The sequence below is a fragment of the Balaenoptera acutorostrata genome, chromosome 4 (assembly GCF_949987535.1).
Source record: "Balaenoptera acutorostrata chromosome 4, mBalAcu1.1, whole genome shotgun sequence".
Lineage (NCBI taxonomy): Eukaryota > Metazoa > Chordata > Mammalia > Artiodactyla > Balaenopteridae > Balaenoptera > Balaenoptera acutorostrata.
The window spans coordinates 142957662-142974057 of NC_080067.1; the positions used below are offsets into that span (position 1 = coordinate 142957662).

General features: G+C 46.3%; 1 protein-coding gene across 5 annotated transcripts in view; it reads left to right on the plus strand.

Moving 5' to 3' along the window:
• The window catches only part of DOP1B (DOP1 leucine zipper like protein B), a 103805-nt gene that overhangs the window by 66144 nt on the left and 21265 nt on the right, over positions 1-16396 (plus strand). For all 5 annotated transcript variants that reach the window (XR_009008237.1, XM_057545937.1, XM_057545938.1 and 2 more), the window contains 8 exons: positions 70-181; positions 800-988; positions 3891-4013; positions 5852-5986; positions 10157-10212; positions 12697-12801; positions 12899-12965; positions 15236-15380. Coding sequence is in view for 4 of the 5 variants with exons in the window: in XM_057545937.1 (XP_057401920.1) it covers positions 70-181; positions 800-988; positions 3891-4013; positions 5852-5986; positions 10157-10212; positions 12697-12801; positions 12899-12965; positions 15236-15380 (932 nt within the window). In the remaining variant the exon portion in view is untranslated. The remainder of the gene's footprint in view (positions 1-69; positions 182-799; positions 989-3890; positions 4014-5851; positions 5987-10156; positions 10213-12696; positions 12802-12898; positions 12966-15235; positions 15381-16396) is intronic.

Here is a 16396-nt window from a genome sequence, read left to right on the forward strand (position 1 = left end):
ACGATTAAAAACCTTTATGGCCTCATTCTTAAAGATTCTCAAAACCAGTTTCTCGTTTCTTCACCAAAGCATAACCTCCAAGAGGGAAAACATTTCTCCGGATTATCCACTCACTCTTTTGGAAGGTCTAACAACCATTAGTCATTTTTGTCTTTTGGAACAACCCAACCAAAACAAAAAGGTAAATCATTTTTTCCTGAGTTTGAGACAGTTTTCATATATCGTTTTGTTTTCATTGGGGTTACGTCTGTTTCAAATAAGAAATGTATGTATGTAATACAAACATATATGCAAATGTTAATGCAAATGAACACACATGCAAATAATGAAGTGTATGCAAGTATACATGCAAATGTATGTATGTAAGTAACGCAAATGTGGTTTTGTTCTTTCTGGCGCTCTCTGTGGGCGACTTCAGCCCTCCACCAGTATGGGATAGAATGTAATCTTTTTTCCGGGTACTTTTTACTTGGCCTTATGGAGTTTGAAGGCGTTTTAGCTGTTGGTTGCTCTACCCTATCTGGGGTTAGATTTTAGAACGCAGCTAGCGCTTTGGTTGAGTGATTGGAAGAGTTTGTAATGAGGAGCCTCAGATGCACAGACCTCCCTCTCTGAAAGAAAATCATGGGTTTAAATGCTCAGGGAGGCGGTTTACTTCCAGAGCACACGTGGGACTTGCTCTGGAGAGTGCTACAGCCCAGACTTTATCCCACCAGCACCACTGTCCTCGTGGAAAGGGAAACGGTGCCACCGCAGACGCAGCCGCAGCCGAGTCTCACATGTTTGTTTTCGTTTTTAGACCACTGCTGTGAGTGACCCTACCAATTTGAAAAATGCCAAGAATGCTATTCTGGAAGAGCTTCCTCGAATTGTTAACACCATGGCCCTTCTCTGGAATGTTCTCAGAAAGGAGGAGACTCAAAAGAGACCCATGGATCTCCTTGGAGCCAGGAAGGGATCTTCTTCCGTTTACTTTAAAACCACCAAAGTGAGAGAGCTTCCTTTGTGTGTTTACGATTTCCTTTGTCTTGTATTGTCCCACCAAAAATAAAAATATACAGGGATATATACATAAATTATCAAACGTAATGTGCTCAGAGAAACCCACATGAGAATTAAGTTGGAAGTAGAAATCTCCAGTTTGTTTATTAGAATAAGTTTCCCATTCATGGAAAGAAAAGCTTTGTGAGTAGTTTTCAGTTTATTTTTTCCCCTTGGCCCTTTTTTTTTAAGCCAAACATAAAGTCTCTGGGGGTTCCAGGTAGGGTACCTAAAGTCCTCAACCTGTTTCTCTTAAGCATCTCTACTAAGACAGCTTAGCTCTTACATTCTGCTTTCAGTGGTGCCTTGAACAAGTGTTGAGGTGTCTCTGAGTTTTTTATTAAACCAGAAGCTCACAACCCAGAGCATTTCTAGTTCTGTTACCGAACCAAACTTGGGTCCACTCGCCTGCACGCAGTAAAGGCAATCTACTGACACCAGGTCGTGTTAAAGGAAAGTGGGGGGTTTATCTTAAGGCACCAGACAAGAAGTGTGGGCAGCTGATGCTCAAAAAAACCCGAATTCCCCCGACGGGTTTCAGGGAAGAGTTTTTAAGGGTAAGGTGAGGGAGGGGAGTTGCAGGGTGGGTGAACAGCTCATGTACAGTTCTCTGATTGGTTGATGATGAGATAACAGGGCCGTGTCACAGGAGTTAACGTCATTAATCCTCAGGCTCCAGCGGGTCTGGGGGCTACCTGTTTATGGCCATCATGCAGTTAACTTCTTCCTTTTGGTGGGGGTTTTAGTATCTGTAAAGGAACTCAGGAATATGCCTCAGACACTTATCTATGTACTTCAGGGAGGAACTAAAGATTCTGTGACTGCCATATGGCCGATTTACTGTTTAAATTGTGATCAGTTCTCTTTACCCCTCTGCTACTTTTGTCATCATGTGTTCACATCCTTGCAATCATTAATTCTTGAGCCAGGCTTTTGTGACTCAGGGGAGGCCTGGGAGACTGAAGCTTTTCTACAAACAAGAGGCAGGCAGAGGACGTGGTGGGGAGGGGTCTGTCCCAGGAAGGCCCCCATAGGATCCTGCTCGGTTACAGTTCACTCTCTCCGTGAGCATCCCGACTCAGTCTCTGATTGCTGTGTCTGGCGACTCAGAATTATCTGGCTGTGTCTCATTTAGCTGAGCCCCCCTGGTGCCAGGTGTGGCGTCACAGCTTACACTGGCATCCGGCAGCCCGGGCTGAGCAGAACAGATCAGGACACAGGGAGCCAGATCACCTGGATTCAGCTCCCTGCTCAGGTGCTTTGTGGGACCTCGGGCAAGTCCATTAACCTGTCTGTGCTGTAGTTTCCTCAGTTGGAAACACGAAGCCAGGCGTCATCCAAGCACTCTTCGTTTATTGGCACATTTAGTCCTCACCTACAAGGTGGGCACTATTATTATTCCCAGATTACAGATGAGGACGTTGGGGTGTGGAGAGAGTGAGTGCTTTGCCCTCAATTGTGCATCTGATAAGCAGTGATGCTGGAATTAGGGTGGGTAGGAAACGGAGCCCGCCCCTGACTTCTGTTTTCTGATCTTTCTATAGTGCGTCAGGCAGTTGCACAGGTGGCCTCCAAAATGTTCTGTCAGTTCCAGAGATACCCTCCAAGGGAAATCTGCTGTATTTCAAGCTGCCACAGGAACCTGCTTAATTTAAGCCTAAAAATTAAGCTCTAGAAAGGTTCAGAAAATCCTCAGGCACGCAGCCTGAGCCTCGGTTTCCTCCTCTGTGAGATGAGTCTGTTATTAGTAGCCTATCTCCTGGGCTGATGGAAGGATTCATTTTGGCGATGGCTAACATTTATTGAGCACTGAGCTTAAGCCCTCCCTGAAGGACCCCAGGCCTTGAGCTGGGGCCCCTGTGGTTTCCCTGGAGCAGAAACCGTGGCGGGAGGGAGAGGATGTCTCCATCCCATGGTCAGTTGTATCTAATGAGATGCTAAACTAAGGCAGTGGGGGCAGAGGAAGCCCAAGGTAAATTCATTCATTCCACAAACATTTGTATGTCTGCTGCTGTGTACCAGGCCCTGCTTATCCACTAGTGGATAAGATAGAGCAAGTAAGTCCTTGTCTGCCTGGCAGATACAGACGTTAACAATCAGTTTAAAAATAATGATGAGAAGTGCTACAAAGAATGAGGGGCACTCTTACAGGCCGTGACTCCTGGTCCGGGGGTCGAGGAGGCCTTCCTGAGGCAGAGGGGCTGAGCTGAGACACAGGAAGAGAGGATTTGCCAAAGTAGGGAAGTGTTAGAGGCTGTGAGACCCACAGGATTTATAGAGGAAGGAACATGGAGGTTTCAGGAATGGAGGAAAATCCAGGCTCAGCAAAAGGGAGGGTGATGAGTGACGTCCGGGGCCGTGCTGTGAGTTTATTTTTAGTTGGTTACATAACAAAGTTAGTTAAATGGTACATATTTCTGGAAATTGAAAAGCATCCTTCCTGATGCATATAAGCCCTTCCAGGGCTGGTTGAGACAAGTGAGGCTAGGGGCTTTCAGGATGGGAACAGTGCCAACTCCACTGCTGGGTACCCACCCCCCCCTTTCTCACTGTGTCTGCAAAGCCTTGGGTGGCTTCCTTCGAGCCCTGCCCTGCTCACAGCTGCTCGAAGTTGGTATTCATCACCTCCCAAGGGTCTCTTCCTGCTCGGCTCCGCTGGCCCTCTGTCGTCCGCCTGGGCTGCCCACCGTGCCTCTCGTCCAGCTCCTCCTCCCGCGGCCTGGTGCCCAGGATGCTGAGACAAAGGCCCGCCCCTGCTCCCAGGGTTTACAGGCGCTGGTGGTGAAGTGCACAGGCCACCGTAGCCCTGATTCTACTCTGCTCTAACTCTTCATTTTTCTATTTTTTAGACCATACGACAAAAAATTTTAGACTTCTTAAACCCCTTGACAGCCCATCTTGGAGTTCAGCTGATAGCAGCTGTTGCAGCAGTGTGGAGCAGGAAGAAAGTGAAACGCCACAGTAAGACAAAGGTAAAGACAGAAATGAAAGCAGTAGCTAAACTTACTCTGACAAAATACCAGAGAGTCTTGTGTGATCAGAGGTCACGCCAGAGGCCAACACGGGAGACTGGGGCAGTGGTTCCACCGTTTTATTTATTTTTTATTTTTTTATTTTTTATAATCTTTTCTTTTCTTTCTTTCTTTATTTTTGGCTGCTTTGGGTCTTCGTTGCTGCGTGCAGGCTTTCTCTAGTTGCGGCGAACAGGGGCTACTCTTCGTTGCCCTGCGTGGGCTTCTCATTGCGGTGGCTTCTCATGTTGCGGAGCACGGGCTGTAAGCGCGTGGGCTTCAGTAGTTGTGGCACATGGGCTCAGTAGTTGTGGCTCGCGGGCTCTAGAGCGCAGGCTCAGTAGTTGTGGCGCACGGGCTCAGTTGCTCCGCGGCATGTGGGATCTTCCCAGACCAGGGCTCGAACCCGTGTCCCCTGCATTGGCAGGCAGATTCTTAACCACTGCACCACCAGGGAAGCCCGGTTCCACCGTTTTAAATGCATGACGTACTCTAGCTGTGCCAGTTACAACTAGATGGGGTGTCGGGTGGGTAGGGAGTGGAGGCCACCCCCAATCTCTCTCTTCTCATCTTTCTGTAGTGAGTATATTGTACTTCTATTTAACCTTTTTAATCTACTAACAATCTGCTTACAAGAATGTACATTTTAAAGAAGAACACCGCCATGAACCTGCCACCCAGCTTAAGAAACAGTTCACCATCCTACCTACGAGGACCCCTGTGGGCCCTTCCCTGGTTGTAACACCATCTGATAGCTTTTTTTTTTTTTTAACTAATCTTTTTAAAGACTTTATCTTTTTAGGGCAGTCTTAGGTTCACAACAAAATGAGAGGAAGGTACAGTCAGTTCCCATATTCCCCTGTCCCCGCACGTGCACACCCTGCTCCCGCCAGCAGCCCCCGCCAGAGGGGTATACTTGTCACAGTTGCTGAACCTACACTGACACGTCCATAATTTACATTCGGCTTTTTTAATTTATAAAAATAATGCTTGTTCATGATGGTCAAGAAAATTTAAGTCATCGCATTCCTACGCCCAGACTTCAGTTTGCATTTTGTCCATTCTTTCTCCACGGACTGGTCCATCACGAGGTCCTCCAGGAGCTTGGTTCACGTGCTTCTGCAGAACCAGCACGTACTTCTTCCCTGGTCCCCTCTGTCGACCATGCAAGTTCCTACCTGGTACCTCCCTCAGAGGGTCTGCCCCACCCCCCGGGCACTACCTGAGGGCCCAGGGTAGGCCCCTGTTCCCTGAGGAGGTGTGAGAGGCTGGTGGCCCAGGCCACCCACCTTAGCACTTGTTGGGGCTTCCGGGCAAGAAACCTGATACTTGCAAGTGCATATCACCACCCTACACAGACTTCTATCATCAAAGCGTGCCTCCCTCACTGGGACTTGCCTGCCACGGCCAGCTCACATGAACCTGATTTACCTGTTTTTCTTACTGTCCTCATACTTTGGGGGCTGTCTCGATATCAACCTATTTCCTTCTAATTAAATGTATCTGTTTTTACAATGCTTTCTCAGCTTGAACATACCAGAGTGACTGCCCGTCATCAGCTACACGTTTTATTCCTTATTTGTATCAGATACTGATTAGGCTACTGTGATTAAATGCTAACCTCACTCTTCATCACCAATAGAGTCCATTTTCAGTCCAGTTTTCATTGAAATATTTCTTTAAAAGATTAAAGCAAATCTCTTTCTCCAGGAGCAAGTATTATAGAGTACTTTCTGTGCGTCATTCTTGTTTTTGTTTTCTCTCTGCGGGCCTTAAAGGAATGACTTTTTCCTCGGCAGATGGTCCCGGCGGCCAGCGCGTCCCAGCTGACCCTCGTGGACCTGGTCTGTGCGCTGAGCACCCTGCAGACGGACACGGTGCTGCACCTGGTGAAGGAGGTGGTGAAGAGGCCGCCGCAGGTCCGAGGGGACGAGGTCAGGAGCCTGGGGACCCTCAGAGGAACGTAGCACTCTCTCTAACTCCACGTCTTATAAACTGTGTTTGGGAGGGAAACAGAGGTTACAGCAGCAACTAGGAATTCGGGGGCTGTAAAACGAAGGTGTTCTTACCGGGCTCTGCAGAGATCCATGAAATGTGCTTCATGGGCTCCTGTTTTGGGGTGCAAGCCACTTGAGGTGAAGGACGGACTTCCATCCTTACATCCCACTGCAGGGTGCTCTGCCCGGTAGTGGTTCAAATCGAATAACTCTGTTAGAAAGAAGAAATGGCACTTGCCTCAAGGAACTTGCAGCCGAAAAGGCGTCAGAGTTAAACAAAGCCAGACACTAGTTAAAGGCAGAAAAGACTGATTTTCTTCAGTAACTACTGCAGCAGTGGAAAGAGTTGTGCTCAGTTCCAGTTTGTGCAGAGGTGACTGGGTATTTTAAGCAGAGAATGAAGAGTACGGGGCGTGAACAAGCAGGGGCTTCAGCAAAGTCAGGGGAGTGGAAAGTTACAAACAAGCAAGAAGGGGGCTGGTGGATGTAATTAGGCCATCGGGGTTTGCTGACTGTAAAGTGCAAGGTAGGTTCCTGTGCTCCCTTGGAGACTGGGAAACAGGGGCCCTGTCTTTCTTGATGATGGTATTTCAAAGGGATGGCTGCCAGGTCCTTGAGAAAGACATTCCTGGGTTGTAGGAGATACATACACATCTCAAAGGGACAGAGCAAGGATTTATAACTGTAAGCTTTTCTTAATAAATGCTCAAAGAAAGGAAGGTCAGGAACCAATCAGGAGTTGGCTAAACACACAGCAGATTCCTTCAGAAGCCTTGAGCTTTCTTTCTTAGGCAGGCATTTTAAGGGGGTTGAGGTCATCCCCCTAGGGACATGGCCTTGAGCTGCTGGGAACCTGTTGGGACATCCCTGTTGGCACAGTGGTTAAGAATCCGCCTGCCAATGCAGGGGACACGGGTTCGAGCCCTGGTCTGGGAAGATCCCACATGCCGCGGAGCAACTAAGCCCGTGTGCCACAGCTACTGAGCCTGCGCTCTAGAGCCTGCGAGCCACAACTACTGAGCCCATGTGCCACAACTACTGAAGCCCGTGCTCTGCAACAAGAGAAGCCACTGCTATGAGAAGCCTGCGCACTGCAACGAAGAGTAGCCCCCCTCGCTGCAACTAGAGAAAGCCCGCATGCAACGAAGACCCAATGCAGCCAAAAATAAATAATGAACTAATAAATTAAAAAAAAAAAAAAAAAGGCTAGGAAATTGTAAATACAGACCCTACAGTCTGACATGAGCATCTCAGGATTTGGGCTTTCCTCAGAAACATAATTCTCAAGTTTTTTCTTGCATTTTCAGTAAAATGTTTTCAGGAGGGAAGGAGAGAGGGGGGAGAGGGAGGGAGAGGAAGAGAAAGGGACTGTTGAGTAATGGGAGATATTTTAGAAGCTCTGGAATCTAACGATTAACCCTGTCGTTGATTACCTCATTCATTGATTGTTAAAAAAAATTGGAGTGAGAATATTGAGGAATTCCCCAAAATGGCTTGTGACCAAGGGCCAGATTCTTGTACCATTTCTTTTACTGTTGGAAAACAAAAATATTATAGGAGGAAGAAAAACTATATGATTTAAAATTCAAAAAAAAGAAGAAGAAGAAGAAGAGGACTCAGAGGAGGCTGACTAGACTAGGTCAAGGAGAACACCTTTGTCAATGGGCAAGTTAAAAATCTGCATAATTTTTACAAAGGTACAAAATACACGTCAGAGGACTTAACTCATCCTGGACATGCTGAGAAAGAAGAGGTTTCATCTGGCTGCAGGGAAAGCAGTGGCCTTTGAAGGTTGACGTGATTGAACCACAAATCTCTTATAGTTTTTCTGCCCAGTTTCGAGGGGGGCACCTTTTCATTTATACACAATGACTTTGCAACAGAACAGACTGTGTGGTTTAACAGTTTTCTGCCTGAGAGATTTTTGGTTTTACCAAAGCAGACCTCTTCGTTGAAAGTGTTGGAGCTGTTTTGTTCTTAATTAATTTGATAGAAAGCAGGGATTTGTTCCAACCTTGAAATAATTGCCTTCTCTTAGGTAATTTAAAATTATACAGTTAGGAACAATTTAAGAATAATTCCCTAAGTGAAAATTAAGGGAGTGGACCAAGTGATTTTGCTAAAAAATAGTTTTAATCAAACAGATATTTGTACGCCAGGGTTCATAACAGCATGAATCACAATAGCCAAAAGGTAGAAACAACCCAAGTGTCCATCAGTGGATGAATGGATAAACAAAACGAGGTCTGTACATGCAATGGACTGTCTATCATTCAGCCTTACAAAGGAATGAAATTCTGACACATGATGTACCGTGGATGAACCTTGACAGCATTATGCTAAGGGGAATAAGCCAGTCCAGAAGGACAGTATTATATGATTCCACTTATCTGGGGTACCCAGAGTAGTCAAGTCCATAGAGACAGAAAGAAGAATGATGGTCACTAGGGACTGCAGGGGAGGAGGGAATGGGAGTTAATGGGGACAGAGTTTCAGTTTGGGAAGATGAAAACGTTCTGCAGATGAATGGTGGTCATAGTTGCCCAACAATGTGAATATACTGGATGCCCTGTACACTTAAAAATGTTTAAAATGGTAGATTTTGTCAAGTATATTTTACCAAAATAAAAAATTTTTACAACAAATTAAAGAAATCTTGTTTTTAGATATTAAGGTCATAGCACTAAGGGTGGTGAACAAAAGCTAAACCTTGGAATCAGAGATGTGTTCAGCCATTTTCACCCCAGAGTGGGAAAGGTGACCAAGAATGCCTTCAGCAGTCTGGGCTATGCCTGCCTTGGAGGAGAACTCCCCACTTGAAGCTCTTCCTCTGAAAGGCACGTGGCGCAGGGTCGCCCTCTGCAGGAATGTCCACACTGGGAAGGCCACTGGGGGCTTCTGACCAGTCAGTTACACTCGGGACTCTGGCCCTCTTCCTTCATTCCACGTGTTTTTTGAAAATCAAGTCCGCATCCGTAGTGGGGAGTCCTAAATAGTTGACACTGTTCCTGCCCACGGTCAGCCTGTATTCTTGTCGGGGAGAGAAGATAAGGCAGCCTACAGGTTTACACTGTGAGGCCAGATTATGGAACTGGCCAAGTGCTTAAGCAGTCAGATGTAAAATGGACACGGGCAACTTCATGGCATCTGTCGGACGTCTGCCCCCAGTCTCCCAAATGCCTGGTAGTCTTGTTGCCTTTTACTCTTGAATGTAAATGTTAAAGTAACGGACCCTGAAGAGAGGGAACCGGGTGGTGGAGGCAGGCAGGCGCAGCATCAGATCCTGGGTGGATTCGCATTTATATCTCTGAGCAAGTCTAGCTGGCAGGAGATTGACCTTCCGCGCTGCCGGTCAGTCCCCACGGATGGGGTTACAGCTGCAGCCACGTGGGAGCTGGCCCTGCAACAGCTTTACACACAGAGCAGGCGCTTTTAGGTTTTGTTCCTTCATGTTACTCGAATTTCCGCAAACACCTGCAGCTCCTGGGCTTAAAAAAAAAAAAAAAAACCTAGACGTCGTCTAGCTGAGTGGTTTTTGGCTTTTTGAATAACAAAATTACATTTTGTGGTTAGTTTAGTTAATTGGCTCAACTTCTATAACTTCTACAAATAGCCTTTTACAAGCAAGAAGGGAAAAAATGTGTGTTTTGAAAACCTATTTCTAAGTAGTTCCAGCCATTTGGGATTTAGGGAAGTTGTCTGGGCTGTTTGAGGGAATTCCTGGAGCTAAGAATTCAAATTTGGCGTTGTCTCTCGACTGTAGCTCCTGAGGGTCAGCTTTGGCCACCAACTTTGTGTTTGGGGAGGTTCAGTTATAATGCCAAATCTTCCCTAAATACTTGTTAAAAGCCTGGAATGGGAAGTAGGTAAACAAAGGGAATGACTCTGGGAGTCTAATGAGAGGGGCACTAATGATTTGGGACCTCGTAGGATACATTTGTTTTTGTTTCACTTGGGGGATACTTTCTATTATTATATTTGAAAGACTCTTTAGCTGCAAACATTTGCTTTGTTAGGAGATAGAATCTGTTTCATTTCTGTATTTGAATTCTTTTTTAGTCTTATTTCCTACCAACTTGGAGTAATTAGCTTTGCTTTAATTTTCAGAAATCGCCCCTCGTGGATGTCCCTGTGTTGCAGTTTTGCTATGCTTTCATCCAAAGGTAATGCAGCCCCTCAAAGACATTTCTCAATTATAGATGCTATTGCAATGATTATAAATAATTCCTCTGATTGTATTTCCATTTTTTTTTCTTTTAATTGAAGTATCATTGATTTACAATGTTGTGTTAGTTTCAGGTGTAGAGCAAAATGACTCAGATATATATATGTATCTGAATATGTATATATATATATATATTCTTTTTCAGATACTTTTCCACTATAGGTTATTATAAGATATTGAATATAGTTCCCAGTGCTATTGTTTATTTTTTTAGGATTTGTTTATTTTTTAATTAATTAATTAATTTTGGCTGTGTTGGGTCTTCGTTGCTGCACGCAGGCTTTCTCTAGTTGCGGCGAGCGGGGGCTACTCTTTGTTGCGGTGCGCAGGCTTCTCATTACAGTGGCTTCTCTTGTTGCGGAGCACGGGCTCTAGGCACACGGGCTTCAGTAGCTGTGGCACGTGGGCTCAGTAACTGTGGCTCACAGGCTCCAGAACGCAGGCTCAGTAGTTGTGGCACACGGGCTTAGTTGCTCCGCGGCATGTGGGATCTTCCCGGACCAGGGCTCGAACCCGTGTCCCGTTCATTGGCAGGCGGATTCTTAACCACTGTGCCACCAGGGAAGTCCCTTATTATTTATTTATTTATTTTATTTATTTTTGGCTGTGTTGGGTCTTAGTTGCGGCACATGGCATCTTTCGTTGCGGTGTGCGGGCTTCTCTCTAGTTGTGGCGTGCAGGTTTTCTCTCTCTAGTTGTGGCGCGTGGGCTCTGTAGTTGTGGCGCGAGGGTTCCAGAGCGCATGGGCTCTGTAGTTTGCGCTACACAGGCTCTCTAGTTGAGACGCGCAAGCTCTACGATTTGGCCTCCCCAACATCACTGGAACCACGGAGTCAACCATCAGAAGGTCACAGAGGGCGAGGTCAGGCCTCACGGAAACAAGGACTCGGATTGTGGCTACGGAGTGAGGCTGCACAGCACAAAAGGCTGAGCTTGGCCGCAGCCAGAGGGCCCCAGGTTCAAGTCCTCGTCCCCGACTTACTGCCTCCTGACTGACCTGGGCAGGGCCTCCTCTGTAAAAGGAGGCCGCAGCTCCTGCAGCTGCTGGGAAGGCTCAGATATCACTCAGGCCCCTGCAGCAGGCGCTTGCTAGTGATATAATACGCATTAGTTACCGAGAAGGGGGCGTGACCAGCTCATCTTTACCTCCTGGAGGAAAGAAGTACAGGGATGCTTGTGGTGAAGAATGAACAGCTGGTCTGAACTCAGCCCTAGACCCAGGGACTCCAGGGACTGTGACCCTTCCTGCCACCTCAGGATACAGTGAGCTGGAATAACCACGGAACATGAACTTGTTAACCAGGGAGCCTGCAGCTGGTGGTCACATTTACTTATTGTGAACCCCTGGAGATACGTGAGAATACTGAGCCTTCCTTGAGATGGGGCTACACTCCCTTCACCCTCATTACTGCAGCCGAGAACACCCCACACGAGGGAGGGGTCCGGAAGCCGCACCCGGGACCTGCCATAAGATCTGCACGAGGCCCAGCAGAGCCTCCTTTCTACCCGTGGAGAAACACCTGGGGAACCCCTATAGCTGAGACCCCTGCATGCGGATATTCAGCATAGTAAACCCACGCAGAAGCCATCCAGCAGAAAACAGGGCAAAGCATTGAGGACAGCACCAAAAATAATCCCTTCTCCTTTTTCTAAAAGAGGTCCTTAAAATTTCCCCTCCTTTTTTGGTATCAATTTAATGCAAACTGTTTCTTCTAAAGTTTACCAGGCCTCACATAAAGCTTTGCTGATGTAAGTATTAAAGCTATAGCACCCAGACTTTAAAATGTCAGATTAGATCTCTGCAGAAAGAAAAAGTAAAATCATCAGGGTATTCCCATGCCTCGAGAGGAATTAAGGACACCATTCAGATACTTTCTGAACTAAGCCTCTCCAGTAATCAAGAAATACAATGGGGGGGTGGCAGGGAGGGATAAACGAGGAGGTTGGGATTAAAATGTACACACTACTATATATTAAATAGATAAACAGGGACTTCCCTGGTGGTCCAGTGATAAAGAATCCGCCTTACAATGCAGGGAACGTGGGTTCAATCCCTGGTTAGGAAACTAAGATCCCACGTGCCTCAGGGCAACTAAGCCCGAATGCCACAATTACAGGCCCAGAGATCAGACAGTCCTCTAGTTCAAGGCTTTCACTTTATAGACGAGGAAACCAGGGGCATCTGACCTGTCAGCAGGGTTGCAGGTCTCCAAACTCCAAGTTCTTGGCAGAATACCAAAATTTAGCTTGTGTGTATTGTAATTTAAAAAAAAGCAAACAGGTCAGGCAGATATGCCATCTTCCTGTGCTTTCCAACCACCTGGATCTAAAATGTGCTTATAAGTAACATTTTGTTTTGACCTGCTCAGGGTTGGATATTTTTTCTTTTCTTCTTTCTTTTTTTTTTTTTTTTTTTAAATAGGCTCCCAGCAACAGCCTTGCAAGCGAACTTCCCTTCGCTGTTGGGTGTGTTAAAGGAGTCCGTGCAGTTGAATCTCGCACCCCCTGGTTATTTTCTGCTTCTCAGGTACCGTGTCCCAGCACTCACGTCACCGTAGTTTTCTTCGGGAACATGTTTTTATTTCTGCAGCATTCTTGGTCTGAAGCTGATTGTCTCTCAACAGCATGCTGAACGACTTCGTAACAAGAACTCCCAACCTGGAGAGCAAGAAGGATCAAAAAGATTTGCAGGTCTGTATGTGCAAGTCTGGCAGGCTGTTACTGTCCCAGCAGTATCGCCCACCTTTAGAGGGTCTCACTGGAGATAGTAAACATTGCGCAGAACCAGATCTTAGATTTGCATTTGTTCCCACGTCTGATTCCCTCTGTTACTGTCTTTAGAGGGCTCTATACAATCTCCTGATGAAGGTTCTTGTGTTAGACTTGACCAGTCGACCGTGCAGTTTACAAGGCACCCTCTCGCTTCCCACTGTACACAGATGTATGCGGACTCACTCTGCAGCATGATTGGAACAACACGTCTATCTTTATGCACAGATTCCTTTCCTTAGAACCTTCCCCCGTCTTCTTAAAGCAATATAGACTCACAGGAAATTTCAGAAACACTGAAAAACAAAAGTAACACTCACCCATAGGAGAAGGAAAATCTTCTCCTTTGAGTAGCATGCCAACTACCAATAATACATAGAAGTAATGAAGGAGTTAGAAAAATCACTATTTTGCAACCATTATAATCCTTGAGTGAGGAGCTTTTTGAGTCAAAGTCTTTAAACTGGGTTGTGTAGTTTATGGCTTTGGTGATACTGCTGCTAGTCGTTGTGGTCCCTGGTGTTTGTGAAGTATCTGTCCAGCTCCTGATTCTGAAGCACTAGAGTTCTGCGTGAAGCAGTGACTCCTTTGGCTCAACCGGTAGAGAAGAAAGCATCATCCGAGGGCAAGTGCTGCAGCCCAGCCCTCGGGTAGCACCTCCTGCACTCACTTGGAAACCCTCCCCCTTCCGTGGGCTGTTGCCCGCCGCGGCCCCTCCGTTTCCAGTCCATCGGGCCGGACTGTGGCCACAAGCACTAACTACCGCAGCTGGTGCAGCTCGCTCCGCTCCTGTGGGTCAGGGGGTCGGGTGGGCCTCTGCTTCCACCCCACGAGGTCCCAGCCTCCCTGACACTGACTCCTTCCTGCTTGTCTCCAGGCACCCCAACTTCTTTCCCATCCATTCACTGCACTTGAAATGGGAGCTCTTCTAAGTCCTCAACCCCTTTTCTTGATCTTTTTTAAAGAATTTATGTTATTGAAGTATAGTTGATTTACAGTGTTGTGTTAATTTCTGCTGTACAGCAGAGTGACTCAATTATACACATACATATATATCCTTTTTCATATTCTTTTCCGTTATGGTTTATCCCAGGATATTGAATATAGTTCCCTGTGCTATACAGTAGGACCTTGTTTTTTATCCATCCTATATATATAATGGTTTGCATCTGCTAACCCCAAACTCCCACTCCATCCTTCCCCTGCCCCGCCCCCTTGGCAACCACAAGTCTGTTCTCTATGTCTGTGAGTCTGTTTCTATTTCTTAGATAAGTTCATTTGTGTCATATTTTAGATTCCACATATAAGTGATAGCAAATGGTATTTGTCTTTCTCTGACTTACTTCACTCAGTATGACCATCACCAGGTCCATCCATCTATTCTTGACCTTCCTTGCTGCCATCATCCACCCCACACCTCTGCCCAGGTGCACCGCGGACAGTTCCCGCAGGTGCACCCCCCTTGCCACCGGCAGGCAGACGTTCTCTTGCTTCATGCCCGAACACAGCTGCTGGGCTTCATAGTGGAAGTCAGGACTGTTCAGTTCTCAGACGTCAGGGATGTACAGCCCCTCTTAGCTGGCAACACTCGATGATACCCGCTCAGTGTTTCTACCTCTGTCCCAGCTACTTGACCAGATTCGTTCCTGATGGTACTCCTGATACGGATGACTCCTCACTTCGCCCTCGAGTCAATTTAATTTATGCAGTTTTGTTTCTTGTATTATTCAAAGGTGCATTTCTAGCAAGAATCCATGGTCCTAAAGAAACCGGAAATCTAATCTGCCAAATGCGTTGTGCCTCTGTGACTTCCTGTGTATCTGTTTTACCCGAGTTGGCCAGAGAGTAGCCTGAGCCACAAGTGGCTGTTGAGCCCTTGAAATGTGGCTTGTCTGAACTGAATGTGCTGTAACTGTAAACACACAGCGGGTTTCAAAGACTTAGCATAACAAAGAATGCGTAACCTCGCTAATAACTTTATATTGATTATATGTCGTTACTCTGTTGGATATATTGTGTTAAACATTATGAACTTGTTTCTTCTTTTAATGTAGCTCCTAGAAAACTTGGTATTACCTTCATGGTTCACAGCTGTGGCTTGCATTATATTTATATCAGATGGTGCTATTTTAGGCACTTAAGATTCTTTTCCTTAACTAACTTCCTTTCCTCTTTCTCCTGACTACTCTCAGGAAGTCACTCAAAAAATTCTAGAAGCTGTCGGGAACATTGCTGGCTCTTCCTTGGAACAAACCAGCTGGCTGAGCAGAAACCTGGAAGTGAAGGCTCAGCCTCAGATCTCTCTAGAAGATTCTGATGATGAGGAAGATTTGCACGGTAGGTGTAGAAGGGTCAAAAAGTAATGCCCACTGCCAGCTAGTGGGTCTAGTTTTGCCTTAAAAGTAAACTGGCTTTACTTCTTACAACATACGTTGTATGTATAATAAACAGTAGGATTCCATTGGAAGGGTCCCGAGTGGCCCATGCTACTGTGTTAAGCCCTCACTGAGCCGAGATGGGGGTCCAAGAAAGTGACTTCCCAAGATAATTTGCACGGACTCAGTGATAGAAATCCGTGTGGGATAAAGAATAGGAGAATGTATGTTTTTCTTTTTGTGGAGCCGCGGAAAGAAAACTAAGTAAACCAGCTAACTATCGTCAGGCAGTTGATGTTGTATTTCATTTCTGGCCAACACACCCCTGCCTCTCGATGATCCTTGTGTTTGGTCATTGCCTGGGTGGTGAAGATTTTATCGTGGAGGCCACACAGAGTGGGCACAGCCCAGCCTTATAATTAGTTACAGCTTCCTAGGAAAATGGCCTGGAGACTCTCAAAGGAGACTCATCTCTTCACTCGGAGGACCATTGATCAGCCAGATCCTCTTGAGGAGTCTGAATTAAATGCAACAGAGTAGATTGTCAATTGCCGGTGCCCTAAAGACCACCAGACGAATGTATCATTAAGCAAATCTCAGGTTACTAGACCTGCTGCAGTGAGGGAGAAACTTGGCTGAGTCACAGGGGTGTCTCAACTCTAGGGGAAATTTGGGGAGGATATTTATAAGGTTGTAGGGCCTTGGCTGAGTTGTCTGTGGCAGATCTTTCCAGGTGGGGACTGGGCAGAGTTAGTGATAAGATACCTTTGCATTGGTGGGCACAGCACTAGGCGAGGGTCCAGAAGTCGATGTTGATGAGATGCGGCTCGTTTTGGTAAGTGAGCCACTTCAGTTGGTTGAGTTGTTCTTTCAGAATTAGGCATATCTTAGAGCCAGTAGTTATTTTTGCAAGTTCTCAGTGTTATTTAACACAGACAGGAAAGTATGCCCAGTACCCGTGTTGCTCAACACTGGACA